The sequence below is a fragment of the Ambystoma mexicanum genome, chromosome 1q (assembly GCF_040938575.1).
Source record: "Ambystoma mexicanum isolate Mex_15411 chromosome 1q, UKY_AmexF1_1, whole genome shotgun sequence".
NCBI lineage: Eukaryota > Metazoa > Chordata > Amphibia > Caudata > Ambystomatidae > Ambystoma > Ambystoma mexicanum.
The window spans coordinates 1,322,996,151-1,323,015,981 of NC_090922.1; the positions used below are offsets into that span (position 1 = coordinate 1,322,996,151).

The following is a 19,831-nucleotide window of genomic DNA, read 5'->3' on the forward strand; positions in this document are numbered from 1 at the left end:
GCACCGGGTCCCCGGTAACTGTTACCGGCACCCCGACAACATGCGTATGATTTATCGTAACTCTGTAAATGTGCATGCTAACCCCTGTAAACTGTTCTTGCACCCCAATACACTGCATACGTGCAGCACTAAGTTAGATCGGCACCCCGGCTGTGTGCACGCACCCCCAAATCCAACATTCAATCCCACCTCCATGCAGTGTTTTACTATGCGCAAGTGCCTCTGTGCCTGTCTTCTGGTGGCGGATAGTATGAGGGCTTTGCATGGCCATTTCCCTGCCTAGAGGCTGTGCAGGTGGGTCCATGAATACGTGTTGTTTTGCACAATTGTGGGCGTGCGATGGACTTCCTGTGACCCGTTCTTTGTAACGCCCACCTTTTCGCATGTTATTCCCCATTTTCTGTGTTTTCGCCCCCTTCCCAGCCCTCTGCACAAGTCACGCCCACGCTCTGTGTGGTGTCTCACACAAGGCACTCCGCTGCCCACCGCGAAATCCACACGAGGGGCAGGAAAATCCTGCGCATTCGATTCCATGAATTGGCAAACCGGAGTTTGCATGCAGTTTGGGGGCAACCCTATTTCTCACACAAATAATTAAATGAATCGGGAGCTATGGCTTTGAAACTCAATGCTGCCTGGTTTCTCTCAAGTTTGTCAAAGCTGTCAGGATACCCCCAATGCCCCGAGCTTCCATTCAAGTGTATAGGGTTGTATATCTGTAGAGAATAAGAGTATCCATTTCCATTTCCTCTGGTCTTGTAGTCACACTACCTGCTTTCAAAGTTGCAACAGAGTCACCATGTACTGTATTCCCTTCCTCCTGCATGAAGTGGTGATGTATTATTTTTTGTGTAGTGTTTTGATTTGGCGAATAAGTAATTTGAGCCAAGTCACACATATCACCGCTCCACCTAGTAGCCATATTAGAAAGTCCCCCTCCAGTTCAGAGCCACATGAGCAAAGCACTGTGGGTATGCAAATTAGCCAAATACTGTTTGCTTCCGAAAATTGTCTTTGTCTTACAGTGTAGTGCTATTTTATACATAGCCTAATCAATCCAAGGCAGTACTCAAAGCTGCAGGCAACTGCATACCTGATTACACCCTTATTGGGATCATCAGTACAGTATAGTCTGACAGTTTTATGGTTGGAGCATTGGGGCGTGTAGTTTGTATTTGTCTTTTATTTATATATTTATTTATATAGCGCTGTACACAGGACACAAAACGGTTACAGAATAAATGTATAAACAATAAAATGCCAAAAACAAATGCTCAAATGTTTTAAAGTAGATAGGATTTCAGAAAACCATGAAAGAAAGAATAAGTAGAGATGGAGCACAGAGAAAGTGAAAGAATGTTCCAATGAAGAGGAGCAAGAAGCTCAAAGGAACAAAAACAAGACTGTTCACACGGGGGACGCAGAGCCAAGAGTAAGAAGTTAGTAGAAGAACAAAGCGAGCGTGCAGGGATATAGAAAGATATTAGTGCATCAAGACCATGCAGAGATTTAAATACAAGACAAAGGCCCTCATTACGACCCTGGCGGAGATCCATGGTGCAATTTGCACCATGGACCATGGCGCAAAGCTGCCAACTCCGCCATGGGGGTTGGCGGACTTACCGCCCCATTCCGACCTTGGCGGGGCGGTAAGTCCCCAATCCCCATTTACCCTTCCCCATTCCCATTTTTGCCCCATAGGGTATAATGGGAGTGGGGAAGGCGTTAATTACGCCACCGTAAATTACGGTGGCGTAATTAACGAGTCCCGTAGCGCCATGGATTTTTCCGCCCGGAAAAAGCTGGCGAAAAAAGCTCCATGGCGCTACGGGAACTCGTAGTAAGGCGGAAAGGTACGCCATGCATTACGCTGGCGTAAACCCCTTTCCGCCAGGGTCGTAATGAGGGCCAAAGTTAAATTTAACTTCAAAATGGAAGAGTAACCAGCCAAGTTTTTCAAGTGATGCAGTAATTGAATCGTGCGATGAGAGAAGAAACAAAAGACGAATGGAAGAGTTGAACACTGATTTAAGAGGGGAAAGACAAGAGTTAGGGAGCTCAAATAGGGCAGAGGAGCAATAGAAAAGTCTAGAAAATAATTAGAGAAGAGATTAGAAGTTTAGATGCCTGAGAAGTAAGAAATGGATGAGCCTTGCAAATATTATAAAGGTGAAAGGGACAAGAATGGGCAGTTAATGAGATGTGGTGAGAAAACAAAAGATTTGTATCAAAGTAATGACCAAGAATACGAGCTGCAGGTGAAATTGGAAGCTTTGAAGGTGGAAAATATACAAAGGAGGGTGCAAGATGAGAAGAAAGATTGTTGGCAGGAAACACCAACAAAATTATAGATGATTTAATGCGAAAGCAAAATAAGTCATTTAAGCCAAGTTACAGATGCCAGAGCACTACCCAACAGCCATCACTGGAAGTTCAACTCCGGTTAAGCCTTTTAAAAACTTGGCCATGACAGGAGTGTGTCAAGGAGCATGTATATATATTCTTCTTGTTCCGATGGGTCAGGTTACAGGCCATAGGCCACACAGTCAGTCCACCAAGTACCAAACATGGCCATTCCTCCTGGTAGAGTGTAGGATTCCCATGGCCTCATATTCTGACTCATTGCATACCAGACCAGAAGGCTTAGTACAGAGGTGAATTGGGGCAGACCGCAACTAGGAAATGTTGATGGCCGGTGGATATTCAAGTTCACTGTCAAACATTCCACCTGTTTCCTTTCTGAGAAAGTGCCAATCAGCTGGACCTTCATAGCCACGTAATTCACCACATCAGATCCAGTGAAAGGCCAAATGGTCCATAGTTGTAGCTGCCAATGACCTGAAAGACAAGAGTGCTTCATTGATATTCAAACCCTGACTCCCAGCTGGCAATCCAGCGCTTTAATTCTCTTAATTATATGCATAATTGTATTATGTACCATAGACACATTTCGGGTTCTCGTGACAAGGTCTAAGACACAATGGATTTGTGATAGACATGCCCACACCATTTGTGCTGTTCTGGATACAGATGCAAAAGTGGGTATAACCAGAGTGTGAAACCCACAAGTAGAAAGGAAGGGTGAATACTTAGTGGTGCCACTTACCTCATTATAGGAAAACATTGCAGCTATTATCAAGTGTAGCCAGGTAGCTGTGGATAAGATGGTGAAGCAATCGAAGTCGTATTCTAGGGTCTAGGGTGAGAAAATGTTGCTAAGCAGTTATCGAATCAAAGTGCTATACAAAGCCTCCAAATTTAGGATGTAAATTGAGCTCTCCACTCTAACATGGAATGCCATTTATGTATACTATGTTTAAAAAAATGAATTGTGAAAGCTTGCCAGCCCATATGACCTTTGCAAGTTCTACCACAGTTGTCTTTAACAGGAGTCATTCCCATTGTAAGTATTCTCAAGCCTTAAACACCATCCAGAGACATCCTATTAAAAAGTTAATTTAATTCAGACTGTTCTGAATGGCACAAGATGATCTGGTATGCAGTGATAAAATAGAGGCAAAAATGACGCCTGTACAAACATGTACGGCAAAAATGACGTGGTTTGACCCGTTGAAGGTGGACCCCATTACACCATTTAAGGGGAGCAGGAGTTGCGGGGGTGTCCTTCACTCCACTTAAATGGCATAATGGGTTTGGGGGTTGCAGCGGTGTCCCCCTGCATCCTTTACTTGGATTGCGATGGAAAAACCACAGCCTTTTTGCCCTGATATTTTTTGACCAGTGTTACTAAATAGTCTTAAAAATGCACAATATACATCATATTGTATCAAAAACCTCCCCTTGGGTACTACACAAACAGTCTGTCACAAAAGGAATGAATTGCCATATGCAACTGTGGGACACTTTTACATTGCTGCCAGAGACAATTTGATGCCCCAGTGCGACCCTGCTTGTATGGACCATAAGCAGAGGCCTTTCAGAAAAGTATAGGTAATTACAAGATTATTTTAATGGCACTAGCTGTATTCCAAATCATTGGAATAGCCTTTTGGTGCATTTCTTAAATGACACCTTTTAACATGCAAGGCTCTGTTAGGGAATATTCCTAGGCAGCAATGAACAGTGCCAGGAGGCAACCGATTGGTTAGTGCGCTCTATTTAAATCACTCACTCACACCCTCTTTCACACACCCAGCTAGCACAATGCGTGAGGGTGGGATTATTCTTATGAAGACGGCTGGATAAATTCCGAGGCTTTGATGTTACTATGTTGTGATCTGTCCTCAACACCTAGGCCATCACGTCGTCCCCGCACCACTTGACTTGCTAGACACCATCCACCCCTCTCCTACCTGCCCACCTATGCAGAGGAACGCCTCCTCTGTGTCCTTCTGTATCCTACAACCGCTGAGCATCTGTTGCGTTGTTACCTCTGAAGAGCGCTCTGTAATGCATCTGTATTGGTGTACACCTCTGTAAAGCGCTGCATTGCTTCTCGTAGCGGTGTCCAGTCAACTGGTCGACGACAAACTGGTCGACTGCAATTTGGTCGACACCATTTGGTCGAATGCCAAATGGTCGAATTTTTTTTTTTTTTATATATATATATGTGTTTTGTGGGTTTTCGTGTGGGGAAAAAAAAGAAAAAAGAAAAAAAAGGGGGTTGGGGGGGGGACCCCCCCAAAAAAAAAAAAAAAATGGGTAAAAAAAAAAAAAAAAAAAAAAAAATTCGACCATTTGGCATTCGACCAAATGGTGTCGACCAAATTGTCTGTCGACCAAATGTTTTCGACCATTTGACTGGTAACCTCTCGTAGCTAGGTCTGTGTTCAACAAATACATAATAATAATAATAATAATAATAATAATAATAATAATAACCTGTAAAGCAGCCTTGCTTTGTCGCTGCCCGTAGCTAATCACGTTGTGTCCTCTCTTCTCAGTGTAGGAGCGCTTGTCGGCTTGTCGATTGCAGCGGTGGTCCTGCTTGCCTTCATCATCACAGTGTGTGTTCTCTGCTACTTGTTTATCAGCACCAAGCCACACAGTAAACTGGATACAGGATTAAGCCTCCAGGCAGCAGGTAAGGGACTTGGATCAGGTCACTGACCTGTCACAGGCACCAAGCTGACAATCAGTCTGCTCTATAGATGACAATCAATACATCATTATTCAAAGGTGCAATGGCACTGTGATCCTTTGACCTATCACTCACACTGTGTTCACACCATTACAGGTAACTAAACCTGGGGCTTCTGACACCTTATGCTTATTCTGGGGTACAATCAATGCATCTGTACAATGAATGCTTTTAAATTCTGATCCCCAATTTTCTTCACTATGCGTCATGCACATATTCCATAATTTGGTGTCAGTCGTTAGCTGAATGTCAATAACATATTTTGAGCATCAATTTTGCACCCATTCAGTGATCTGTAGCAGCTGGTCGTGCAATGTTCTGCGCTTCACAAAACACTCGTGAATCAAGAAACAAGATGCAACATGGAATACCGGCCTAACATGTGCACTAGGAACTCACATGTTTTTATGCCTCCTCTCATTTCTGTTCTTTCAAATATTGAGGGGTTACAAGACAGCAGGGTAACAGCATTAAAGCACTGATGACTAAGGGGGTGATTTTCTGGCAGGCAAATATGTGTGACACCGGTCATAACACAGTTTTTCCAGAATGGGGATTCTCGTGGTGTTTTGAGGGCGTTTGGAGGCATGACATGGACAAACCGCGTTCGCCATGCACCCCCCCAAAAAACCAGATGGTTTAATGTCAGCCCTAAACCATTGTGATGCTGGTGTTACACCAATGGGCTCATTTGTGATCAGCCTGACTTTTATACTCAGTAAAACAATGATGCCCTCAGAATATATTACAACATTTCTGACGATAGCTGAGGTTGCTGAAGTTTCAGAGAAACTGGTGCACTCATATGAATTCAGGTCAACCAAGAATACAAAAAAGGTAGCAGGTGCCTCTCTCAAGAAAGAACATGGCAGGATAACCTGTTCAGTGGAGTATACCCACTTTGAGAGTCTGCAGCCATTGCTTTTCGCTCACTGTACTTTCCACAAAGGAGGAATACCCATTTGCATATCTATCATTGTCCCGCCCACAAGGGCAGTCCAAATGCCAAGCAAACCTCCTTTGAACAAGAGTACCAACAGCGACCCGAAACACGTGTTTCAGCCTTGTTGAGCCTCATCGGTGAGGTGGAGCTGTGCACTTATTGCAGTCAACCAAGCACTATAAACATGAAGAGCACATTTAAAGGAGATTTCTCTTCAGTTAAGTGTCATTTCATACAAGGGATCATGAGCCCTGCAATGCAATCTGCTGTGAAGCGTCGGCCGTCCAGTGATGATAACTACAGGCATTCCTTCTCATAAAGGGCAATACCGCACGGCTCTTGGTGTCCCGCATACAGTTATAGAGCTGCTGACGTGATTAGATTCTCATACCAAGTGTTCCCCTTTTCATTCATTAAGAAAGCTTCAGATAAGCAAGAGCGTTTAGGAAAACGACTTCTGGGCATCTTTTGCGCAACCACTAAAAATCATTAATAAGAACACTGTGGGCCTGATTCACAGATCGGTTTCCTATGAGATGGCACCATTATAAAATGCTTCTGTTAATCAGGCCCTGTTTTCATAAAATGTAATAGAAGAACTAAACAAATGACCATTTACAACATGCTTATGTGTATTGAGTTATACAACACACACTTAATTGCACCTAGGTTGTCTCATCTGAGAATAGCAGAAAAGAGTAGATCATTGCAAAAGGAGGAGGTGGATGAGGCGAGGTAGAAAGGGAAAAGATTTGCTTTTGAAAGAACAAGAATCAAGGGGAAAACAGGACTATGTAAGGGAAGGAAGAATCTAATAAAAACAGATGTTGGGAAATAGCAGAAAAGTCGCCTCACTCAAATGTAAGAGTGCTGAATTACGAAAGAGAAGGGGATTTTATCAGGTGTGTAGGGAAAGTGTTCCAGAGTCTAGGGCAGAGAATAGAGAAGCACCTGTTGCCCGGTTCTTGTTGTTTTAAAATGGGATGTGAGAAGATTGACATTTTCTGATCTCAGTGGGCCTGTATAACTCGATGACATCCTGCCAGGTACCATACGGGACATACAAAACAGTATCCAAGTCAAGGGGCCTCATTACAACCCTGGCGGTACGGGGTTAACGGTGCCGTAAAAGGTGCCGGCGCAGTTTACCCCGTACCGCCTCATTACGAGGTCCCCTCGCGGGACCCAGGAAGTAATGCCCGGTCAAACCAGGCGTGCTTACCGGGTCCCGCGAGGGGAAGAGGGAGCAAACAACGAGCCAACTCGTAATGGCCCGTTGTTTGCTCCCTCTCCCATTCCCATTCAGCCCTATAGGGGCTGAATGGGAATGGGGAAGGACCGGGTCCGGGTCCTTGGAGGGAGGAATTACCAGGCCTTCCGAACTCGGAATGGCCCGGTAATTCCTCATTCTGAGGACCCGGACGCGATTTCGGCAGCCAATAGCGGCATGGCTACTGCCGAGGTCGTAATGAGGGCCAAGGTCTTAAATGTACTAGTTTCTTCTCAATAAGGGTGTGCGTGGTCTCAGCATGGTAAGAGAAGAAGCAGGGATAATGTCTCAATAATCAAAGAACAAGAAGCTGGGGATTAAAAGAAGGCATGATGCAGAACCTGAAACTAACCATTAACAATTGATGAGCAATACTCCAATATTCACCCGTGAACATATTCAACAGTTCCTGTGATTTCCTGGGTTTTCGATCAGTCAAGTTGCTTGATTTGCACAAAAATGTTCTACGTAAAGTCTGTGCCTATTTAGAAAAATGGTAGATTGAAATCAGAAGTAGAAATCTCAGAGTCCTTTCCTGTCTTGTAAAGACTAGTTTATTCTAGAGACAAAGGCAATTGTAGAGGTCCGATGCATTTCGGACTTGAGTACTTCTTCGGGGGCCACAAACTACAAAAAAGTAAACATGAAAAAATAAAACTAACATTGTGGCCAATATGTGTATATAAAGTGTATTACAAATACTTGAGTGCAGAAGTTCAATGTCAAAAGTGCCTACCTGCCTGTCTTTGGAATGTATCCATAACAATGATGGAAATGAAAGAAAATACAAAAAAATACACGCAACACAACCGTACTTAGTCATAGAGTATTGTCTAGAATCTCACAAAGCATCTCAGCAATGCAGTATCATTGACATGAAATGCATACCTGTGTGTAAGATGATTGTACGCCCAGAAAGCGTTTGGTGAAAAATAATAACCTATTGTAAGTAACTCTGAATGTAGAGCAACTGGTAGGTGTAATATTAAAATAGTTTCGCAAAACTAGCGTACCCAATCTGTGTGAAACACAATGTCTAGTATGATTTCTCTGAGAGAGCTCTGTGTGGTGTGCACTGATTAATAACCTTACCTAAATGACTCAGAAACTCAAAATGGGTGCCACGTGTCACGTGACAGCATCACATGATGATGCTGTCCTGCTGCACGTCGTGCAGCCATATTGGAGTAAATGTAATTCAAATACCATAACTGTCATAATACTTGTCAACGCTGTGAAATACAGGGCTTACTCTCTACCAAATTTGGTGGTATGTGCACAATGAACCAATTATCCTGTATCCGGGAAAATGGATAAACACAAATGTCACTGTTAAAATATACATATATATATATATATTTATTATAAATCTGTGGCAGTTTTGATAGTATGTCCATGATTTAACACTTGTCTCAGGAAAAAGTGGATAAGAACATGTGGCACTAATTACATGAGAACACTGTAGTCAGGTACTAGCAAAGTTATTGAAGTAGTAAGTGGCACTGCTAGTGTTAATCGTAATCGGGCTGTACTTTGGAAAATGCTGTGCTAAATGAGAACATATTTATTTATTTACATTTGTTAAGCGCTCTTGCAGCCAAAAGGCATCGAGGCGCTGTTACAGAGTGTGAGAGGACTTGTGAGTAACAATGCGGGCTATTATGCCAAAATATGCCACTATTAGTGGATGGGCATCACGGCCATGGAGCACACGAGAGGAGTCGACCCATGGGTAGGTGGCTCTGATGGTACACGGTGTGGCTGTGTGACCTGCTCCGGAATGAGTACTCCAAGGTAATACACCTTAAAAGTCATTGGCCCTCATTCCAACCCAGGCGTTAAGGGTTTAGCAGCGCCGTCTGCGCCGTTAACCCTTAACGCCTGATTTCCACCTTAACGCCTGCTTTTAGCAGGCGTTAAGTACCAAGGCGCTAAGCGTCCTTGGCGCTAATTACGGCACCGTAATTTATGGTGCCGTAATTAGCGCCTTCCCCACTCCCATTATGCCCTATGGGGCAAAAATGGGAATGGGAAAGGGTAAATGGGGGTTGGGGATTTACCGCCCCACTCACCTTGGAATGGGGCGGTAAATCCGCCATCCACCATGGTGTAAACAGAGTTTACACCATGGTGGTAAAGTAGGGAATTTACCACCTGGGTTGGAATGAGGGCCATTGAGAAGCCTCCAATTAAAATGATATGCATTATGGAAGGAAAGTTCAAAACCTGGTTCAGTATAATATCTTATTAAAAAAAGGTGAAATATGTCCTTAAATCAGTGAGTTGCATAGATTAATTAAGTCTGAAGATAAGCAGGTAGGCACTTTTGACATGGAACTTCTGCACTCAAAGGAACTTCTGCAGACAAAGGCCTAGCTGACACCCCAGCCATGTGTTGTACTGTTCCCCAGAGACAATGTGATGTTGCATTAGTTGGTATTTCTAAAGTATTACAATGCCACAGGTAAGGCCTCTTAGTGTACAGTGGCCGATCGGTAGCGCACTGCAACACACAACTTGGTTTCCAATAAGGCATACTATGAAACATAGCACGCATTGCATTTATAATGACAGAGCAGAGTTATGTCAAATGTAGACGGCATTCCTAAGTTTGTCCAGTGATTTTCGGTTAGCCTACAGGTAGAAGATATGTCTGGAAAATTAATGTAGTTTGGAACTCTACATCAAAGGTCAGTGTTGATTGTAGAGTGTGGAGCCAGGGAGATGTTAGGTCACAGTGGGCCTCATTACGACTTTGGCGGTAGCCATGCCACTATTGGCGCCATGGCTGCCGCCGAAATCGGGTCCGGGTTCCCAGAATGGGGAATTACCGGGCCATTCCGAGTTTGGAGGGCCCGGTAATTCCTCCCTCCAGGAACCCGGGCCCGGACCTTCCCCATTCCCATCTGAGCCCCTATAGGGCTCAATGGGAATGGGAGAGGGTGCAAACAACGGGCCGATTACTAACGGCCCGTTGTTTGCTCCCTCTTCCCCTCGTGGGACCCGGTAAGGATGCCTGGTTTGACCAGGCTTACTTACCGGGTCCCGCGAGGGGAGCTTGTAATGAGGCGGAACGGGTTTAACGGGTCCGCCTCCTTTATATATTATATAGATTCAATATTGAGATGGTACACCACTCATATCACACCCCCTTTTCAAATACCCCGGGTCACAATGGACCATGAACCAGGCTGGTGGGTAAAATACAATATTTATTTATTTATTTTAAAATTCAAAAGAAATCATAGGGGGTCATTACGACCCTGGCGCTAAGGGGTTAATGACGCCGTAAAAGGCTGCGGCGCTGTTAACCCCTTAGCGCCTTACTACGAGGTCCCTTTGCGGGACCCGACCTGAACGGCTGGTCTGGACCAGCCGTTAAAGTAGGGACCTGCAAAGGGACCTTGATGGCAATTATGGTACCGCAATTTACGGTACCGTAATTGCCGCCTTCCCCATTCCCATTGAGCCCTATGGGGCAAAAATGGGAATGGGGAAGGGCCATGGAGGAAGGGGGAATTACTGCCCCGCCAACCTTGGAATGGGGTGGTAATTCCCCCTTTCTCATGGCGGACTCCGGCATGGAGCATGGTGCTAATGGCACCTTGGTTTAGCGCCGGAGTCGTAATGAGGGCCACAGACTTTTTCATATGGTGCAGCAATCACTCGTAATGAGGCCCAGTGTGTATGAAAATCAAGACCTAGTTGGGTGTTTTATGTTTCGTGCCCATATGATTGTCTACAGAGCATTCACTCTGCCTTTCTTAGCTTAGAAAAGTGCGTTCATTAAAAGTAATGACAAGAAATTGAGTGGATCATCCCAGTCCTGCTGGAACCTGGGGTGATGGGGGGATAATGTTCCATTGGTTCGTAGAGTCAGAGGGGGTGTTTGCGCATGATTATTAAAACACATAAATGCATACTCCTTTCATCTAGATCAGCCTAACTGCTGGGTAAGTGGGGGATTGTGCGCACAGGTCATATCCCAAGGGGCTCACAATGGCAGAGATTTAACAACAACAGCGTGAGCAGAATGTGCAATTCATTCAAACCTTCCCTTTCTCTGCCAATTTGTATTGTAGACAATTAACACAAGAGGGGCCTCATTACGACCCTGGCGGAATGGGTTAACGGGTGCCGCTAATGGTGGCGGACCTGTTAAACCCATTCTGCCTCATTACGAGGTTCCCTCGCGGGACCCGATGTGGACGTCTGGTTTTACCAGATGTCCTTACCGGGTCCCGAAAGGGGACCAGGGAGCTAACAACGGGTCGGTCGTAATCGGCCCGTTGTTAGCTCCCTGCACCCATTCCCATTGAGCCTTATGGGGGCTCAAATAGGAATGGGGAAGGTCCGGGCCCGGGTTCCCTGTAGGGGGAATTACCGGGCCCTCCAAACTCGGAATGGCCTGGTAATTCCCCATTCAGGGAACCCGGACCCGGTTTTTGGTCGCATTATTATTAAGAGCATGGCTACTGCCAAAGCCGTAATGAGGCCCAAGGAGTTAGTCCTGGGAGGGATGGGGCTTAGCTGGACACGAAATTGAAAACTATGCATGGGTGCATAGATTCACATTGAAGCACATTAATAACATTAATGACATGTACGTCTGAATGTGATCATGTGCACAGGCTGAGTTCAGGTGTAACACAAAATACTGGAAACCAGCCTCTAAGTACCGATGTGATGCTCTGCATTTCCTCCTTGTGAAGCAAACGCGTTGTCAATGAGCTATCCTCCCGATATGGGGTGTGCTTTCAACACGAAGCATAGCAAAGTATAGTGGAAACTGACAACATGTATTCCTGCCCAATGGTAGAAGTACACCAAAAAAGTAGTAGAACTGTAACTCCAGCAGTAGGAAGGAAGAGAGCGACGTGCAACAGACTTTTCAAGGGTTGCAGCCATGCTGGTTGACAGCCAATTGAGTTGAAATAGATTTCAGTTTGGCTGTAACTGATATCCGGTGGTAAAGTGGAGAAGTGTGCTTTAACTTCACAAAGAACAGTTCCGGAATGCAGAAAATGGTTGCAAAAAGTAGTGGAGCTGTTAACAGTAAAAAATAAAAGTAGTGGAACACCGCTCCCGACCGCCCCTGCTCATTTCGACCACAGTTCTTGACACCGGGCAAAAAATGCCATGCAAAGTTTGTCGATTTGTTTGTGTGTTTGTGTTCTACATAGAGTAACATTTGCTTTTTCGCTGCTAATGAGTACTTTCAAACACCCTAGCTTGCTACGATGGCGTAAACCAAGTTAGGGTTCAGAGGGTCAAAGTAAAGAACATTAGCGAAGCCCTGTTATCTAGGGGGTGACATCTGGAAGACCCCAGGGACGCGTGCAGGTAAGTTGAGCTACTGTGCCTCCTTTGCTGGAAATGCACAAGTCACGGTACCTAACATGAGGGTGTTTTGGTGGCTTTCTAAAGGCAGAGTCCCTCTTAAACCAGCACGAGGTGCTCCTGGGAAATCTTCTGTATGCACAGGTTCCAAAATTCCCTTTCCAAGGTGCACGTGCACCCTGGTGTTAAAAGGCAGAGATAAAGTGTACCCAGATGTGCACAAAGCAACACATTGTGCAACGTGCACATGTGCAGTTTCAGGTGACTGCCAAGCCAGTAATAAAAACATAATCAATTGCTGTCAACAGTGTTGGTACTTTTCTTAAAGCCTTTATCTGCCCCCTCCTATAGACACACTATAGTGCAATTTCAAGTACAATGCGTTGGCAACAGCAGAACCCATGAGGGAAAACAGCAGTGATAGGAACATGTGGGAGAGGAAATCTATCCCACTGGCGACCAGACTTCAGGATCCGCTAACATCTGCCCCTAGCGCTAAGATCGCCCAACCAGGGGGCTCTCAAATAATCCTCCCCAGATTTAGCTCTGAATCAACAGTGATGCCAGCCCTTGCCTTGGGGTGTGACTGCTAATTAGCACTGCCATGCTCCTAATGGGCCAGCAGTGAAGGGGTTAAACACACACACTCGTGTTGCCTCCACAATAACGATATCTAGTTTTCTATACCACTACAAACACGCAGGTATCTAAGGTCTGAAATACCACTTGCCATTCTTACCCACTGCGTGGTACCCAATATATCAACCTCGGAAGGATGAAAGGATGAAAGGCTGAGTCGGCTTTGCCGGGATTCGAACCTGCATCCGCAGGCTGCACACAGACGTCACAACCAGAGCTCAACTTACTGTGCTATCTGACCGGCAATAGGGAACAGCAAGAGCCATGTCACATTTGGCGACATAGAACCGGTGGAAACATTTGCCTATTTCTGCCTCCATGCTCTTAAAGATCAACAATTGTTAAAAGTAATGCACTTTTACTCTTGTTTTGGTATTTAAAATTTTCAGGGAAAAAACAAATTTTATTACTGCATATGAAAGGTAATCCATAGTTACCCTAAGTACCATATAATAATGCAACCGAGTTCCTTCACATCAGTTTCCTGCACGTTGAGTAACACGTCTACACGCCTTGTTCATACTTCAGAGAGGACTGTAACAGCTGAAGGGACGATGCTCGATGCATCTGAAATCCAGCAAGGAAGTGTAAAAAGGGGGGGGGCGAGCATTGGCAGTGCCTTTTCATCGTGAGGCCATGTCATGCTGCCCCCAGCATTGATTATGATATGATATGGCATTTATAACGCGCCTGTACACCAGTGTTTCTAGGCGCGTTATAAACGCAAATATATTAATGTATGTTATTAATATATGTATGCCGGTTTTTGCTGACAGGCGTGAACCCCTAAAGCAATTTGCAGCACGGGGGCGGCCGCTCAAAATGCACCGTTTCATTGCCGGCGTACACGTCCACGTAGGATACAGATGCTTCTAAATCACTAATCTCTGGTTGTTCCCAGGCACCCGCACACTGGCAAACAGCCCAGGGTTGTTAATTCTATTTTAGCAATGCGCCCTAAGCGTGCCTGGCACAGGGCCGTGAAAATAATGACACTGAGCCGCGCATTCTATGGAGGGGGGGGGATGCATGACCGGCCATTCTACACTTCATGTACAGGGGGCTGGGGGGGTTGGTGTTCCGCTCAGCACACTTGTTTTCGATCTTCTGAGAGTCAGTCACCCTTGAAAACAAAACCATCAATTAACCGTAAGGAATAAGCAGATAGGAAGAAAAACAAGATGGCCGAGGTATTACCAGATGGGACATTCAGAACACTGCAGCACCCAGACTTTTATGGCAAAACAGAAATACGTTGCATAACAGTGGCAGCATCTTCATGCTTGCCAATATGACCCATTCCAATCTGTAGATGCGTACACAGTCCTGTTTTGTTTCTTTGCATTCTGGGACTTGTAGTCTGAGTTGTATAATGGAAAATGTGGAACTACAAATACCAGAATGCAAAGAAAATAATAACAGGAATGAATAAGCGCCTAGGATTGGAACGAGTCTTGTTTGCAAGTAGGGATCATAGAATGGCAATTGCATCCACTGTAGTCACTGTTTTGTTCACATTACTGTATTAATTCATGTTTACAATATTATACATATGTTCAATACTGTCTTAATCTGGTGCAGGGTCAAGTTCATGCGCAGGATATAGCACTAACGTACATATCTAGTTCATTAACATGTTCCTGTACTCTGTTTTCATTTACAACACGTTTCTTTTCATGTTATGAATGAACAGAATGAATGATGCCAATCCTTTCTTTACTGATTGCTCATCGTTTGGACGGAAGCCATTTTGAGGAGGGGCACTGAAACTGGTCATTGCTGCCATTTTCCTTAGAGATCTATTTTCACTATACATTCTCCCTGAGTTGAGCATTTACAGACAGGGTCAGGACTGGGCCTATCGGTCATTCGGCCGGATGAATCATAACAAGCCAAATTGGGCTGTTTTTTTGGAGGTTTAAAATATGTTTGTAACTTATGTTACTTTAGGTAATGCTTGTCTGGCTGCTGCTCCTTGCGGCCCGCTCAGCAGTCAGCTTTCCTCGTGGCACAGCGGATGCATTAATCAAAAAAGGTAACACATAAGTGTTGTCTTTCTTTGATGAATTCATCCCAATAGAGTGAGGGCCTGGCAGTGCCCCTGATCCAAGAAGCCATCCGCCCGTGACGGCGCTACAGTGGCTGGCACCAGTCAGCAGGAGGCTGCCGTGGCAGCCCCGCCCAGCCCCTGGCCCAGTCGCTCCAAAATTGTAACATACTCAACGTGAGTCGTGCAAAGTTGAAAGCAATTTACAAATGCAATGTTTGAGTGATAAGCTGCTTTCAACTTTGCAAGTGAAGTGCGTGAAACAAATGGTTCTCCAGGGGCCGGGGGTGGGGTGGGCAGCTCGTGCCTCTCTAATCTTTCTCTGTGCGCAAATAACAGCCAGCAATCACACTGTCCACACCATAACAGTGTCTTTAAAGTTTTCAATGGCTGTTTGCCAGCCAAATAAATCTTAAGGCCATGTCACAAGTGTTGTGGCTGGTGGGTACATGTGCAGCAGCAGCAGCACCGCTGTGCCACCTTCTCACTTCAACTGACAGGCTAATTCATAGAATTTCACAGAAAAGTGTCGCAAGCGGCTGGCGCAGAGTGTCCGCGTGCGATTGACTGCGCCAGGCACGTGCGCTAAAACCGATTTCCGCGCACAGCGTATTCATGGATTTCATGCTCCCAAACCAGCCGTGGCGCAGAGTATCGCAGCGACCCTGCAGCAGCGCCAGTAACGCCCCCAAGAACGCCCTCGCGCAAGGAAAAGCCATCAAAATCGCTAAATCATCGCAAAGGGCTGCGCTAACCCTGGACCAGTTTACAGGGCTGCCAAACAAGGAACGCAAAGCGGGTAACGTGCATATCAGGGGTACGCGTGAAGTTATACACGCAATTAGCCAGGGTACGTGTATTACAGGGGTACGCGGGAAGTTTAACACGCGATTGGCCAGGGTACGTGTATTACAGGGGTACGCGTGAAGTTATACACGCGATTAGCCAGGGTACGTGTATTACAGGGGTACGCGGGAAGTTTAACACGCGATTGGCCAGGGTACGTGTATTACAGGGGTACGCGGGAAGTTTAACACGCGATTAGCCAGGGTACGTGTATTACAGGGGTACGCGGGAAGTTTAACACGCGATTGGCCAGGGTAGGTGTATTACAGGGGTATGCGGGAAGTTTAACACGCGATTAGCCAGGGTACGTGTATTACAGGGGTACGCGGGAAGTTTAACACGCGATTGGCCAGGGTACGTGTATTACAGGGGTATTCGGGAAGTTTAACACGCGATTGGCCAGGGTACGTGTATTACAGGGGTACGCGGGAAGTTTAACACGCGATTAGCCAGGGTAAGTGTATTACAGGGGTACGCGGGAAGTTTAACACGCGATTAGCCAGGGTACGTGTATTACAGGGGTACGCGGGAAGTTTAACACGCGATTGGCCAGGGTACGTGTATTACAGGGGTACGCGGGAAGTTTAACACGCGATTGGCCAGGGTACGTGTATTACAGGGGTATGCGGGAAGTTTAACACGCGATTGGCCAGGGTACGTGTATTACAGGGGTGCGTGGGAATCATCACACGCGATTAGGCTGGGTGGGTCCTCACAGGTGTTCCCTGTACACCCTCCACGGCCCCTGCAGGCAGCCTACAAAACAGGGGACTACCCTGCACACCTGCTCATGTCCCCCTGCACCCCCACCCCCCAGCAGTGCAGGGGCAGCCTCCACCAGGCCCCCACTCATGTCTCCCACCACCCCCACCCTCCCGCCACCAGGGGCAGCCTCCACCAGGCCCCCACTCATGTCCCCCTGCACCCCCACCCCCCAGCAGTGCATGGGCACCCTCCACCAGGCCCCCACCCATGTCTCCCACCACCCCCACCCCCCCGCCACCAGGGGCACTCTCCACCAAGCCCCCACCCATGTCTCCCACCACCCCCACCAGTGCAGGGGCACCCTCCACCAGGCCCCCACCCATGTCTCCCAACACCCCCACCCACCAGCACTGTGGGGCACGTGGCCAGCAGGCAGTCAGGCAGCAGCAGATGGCAGGTGGGAGCGTGCTCAGGGCTCTGGGGGGCAGTAATTTGGCCTCCTGGCCAGGAGCGTGGTCTCTCGTGTGTGAACGCGTGGACAGCCTGATAGGGAGTGAAATCCCACACGTCAGCAAAGGCCCTTAGCGCGTAAACCCGTCAACAGCATATGCGCGCCTATAGTCACCTGCACGTGCAGGAAATTGTTGCGTGACACGTCCCAGTGTCAAAGCGTGTGATTGGTGAAAATGGATCTACACGCAGAAGTGACAAAGCGTGTGATTGGTGAAAATGGATCTACACGCAGAAGTGACAAAGCGTGTGAATGGTGAAAATGGATCTACACGCAGAAGTGACAAAGCGTGTGATTGGTGAAAATGGATCTACACGCAGGAGTGACAAAGCGTGTGATTGGTGAACGTACACGCCGCGTAAGTGACGCTGTACGTGTGGGCCTGTATATAAGGTACATGTAGAACACCATTTCCTTGTACGTGCTTTTCGTGGAGAGCGAGTGGGTGAATTCTGTACTTCTTGTCGTTTCACACGCGATTTACTTCACGGCGTTTCCAGTTCGTATTCCCTGTTACCTCTGACAGCTTTTTCTCTTTTACTGGTTTACCTGGGCCTGTTCCCTCAAACAGTGTCCCCTTCTACTGTTGTCCTGTCTTCTCAGACAGCGTACACATCTTCTTTTGGCGGGGGTTTAGCCAGCCAAACGCGCTCATTCTTCACAATCTTTTACCTGGCAGACGGTGAGTCACGCACGTATCCAACTTCTGTGCTTGCCCCGTGTGTAGCCTACCCCTTCAGAGGTCATTCTAGGCTGCGTGTGACACGCATACGTTCATTCTTGTGTTACTGGGTGCCACAGCGTAGTGCAGGTTTTTCTTTCTGCACACGTGGTCTAGGAGGGGTTGCGTGCACGTCATCTCCCTTTTTTGGGCCTCCTGTGCGTTGCGTGACCGTCATCTTTCCCCAGGGGTTACAATCAGCCGTGCTAGAGCACTAGGGTACAATTACCATCTGGTACCCAACCCCTTTGACCCCCAATTGCCCAGGACAATTGTCTACAGCCACTCCCATACGCACATTAATATCAGTGCCATGGCTGGGAGGCGAGGATTCCGTAAGGGTGGCAAAGGTGGAAGAGCCACAAGTGGTGGCCGTGGTGGATCCGGTAGGGGACGTGGTCGTAACTTGCAGGGTGAGCCTGTCCCCCCATGTGTGGAGGACCAGTCAAGGGCACCCATCATCCCCCCTCCCCCCCTCCCCCCCTCCCGTTGAGGCTGAAGTGGCTGACACCATCCATGCTCAGCCCTTGTTGGACCAGCCCATTGTGGCACCAGACCTGGCTGACTCCATGGCTGACTTCCAGGTCAGCAGGGCTACGACACGTGCGCTGGTGCACGTTGATGCCATCATGCCACGTGGATCTGGGGCAGCAAGGTCATCTGCTGCACCAAGGAGGCAGGGCGGAGGGGCTGCAGGGGCAGCTGCGGCTCCATCCACCCCAGCCCTCACACACCCAGCCAGGACAGTGTCGGTCCTAGTCCATGCTGCTGACATTCCCCCTGACACCATCACACTAGAGCCAATGCCTGCACCAACTCCCATGCTGAGTGTGCAATCCCACACTCCTGATACAGAGTCCACCAGGGCTCCTGCCCCTAGTGTCCAGAGCGGCGCAGGACACTCAGGATCACCACCACCTTCCAAGCGGAAGAAGAAGAGTGCTCGTCCGGCACAGGCTGATGCCCCAGACACGGCTACACAGTCCGGCCCGTCCAGGAAGCCCAGCTTCACGGATGACGAACTGAATGCACTTGTCGAGTATGTGTCCGGACATGACAACGAGATGGTCATTGTTGCAGGATCCAAGACCACACCTGCACAACGCCAGGCACACTGGCAGACCGTTGCGGACATCGTAAGTGCCCTTGGAATCGTGAGGCGCACAGCCAATGATTGCTATAAGCGCTGGAATGACCTAAAGCGCAGGGCAAAGAGTAAGCTGGCCTCAAGTCATGCCGCAACTCTAGTGACTGGAGGTGGGTCTCCAGTAGTAGACATGGAACTCACTCCACATGAGTCAGTCGCTGGGACCTACGTCACGGAGGAACAGATCCAAGGCGTGGGAGATCTGGCTGATTACGAGGCATTGTCCGGTGAGTGCACATGCATGTGTGTGTCATCCATGTGCATGGTGTGTGTGTGAGGGCTTCTGTTTGGGTGCCAGGTGAGAGTGTGTGCGCCTCAGTCGTATGGGTCAGCCATGTGCTTCATGCAATACTTCCTGCGCAGCTGCATTTGGCCATAGCAGTATCCCTTCTGCCAACAGTAGACATCTAGCACAACTGCACGCCAGTTGCCCTTGAAGTGTCACCTTGACACAACATATTTGCTTATTTTTCACTGTTCATTCAGTCAGTTTGTTTGCATTCCACCACTTTCACTAGGCATGTCGCTGTCCACTAGTCACATGTCTGACATGGGTATGGT

General features: G+C 47.2%; 1 protein-coding gene across 1 annotated transcript in view; it reads left to right on the forward strand.

The window, feature by feature from the left end:
- SHISAL2A (shisa like 2A) overlaps nucleotides 1-19,831 on the forward strand; it is a 371,409-nt gene that overhangs the window by 217,167 nt on the left and 134,411 nt on the right. Inside the window, exon 2 of the mRNA XM_069642182.1 lies at nucleotides 4,905-5,044. Coding sequence (XP_069498283.1) covers nucleotides 4,905-5,044 — 140 coding nt within the window. The remainder of the gene's footprint in view (nucleotides 1-4,904; nucleotides 5,045-19,831) is intronic.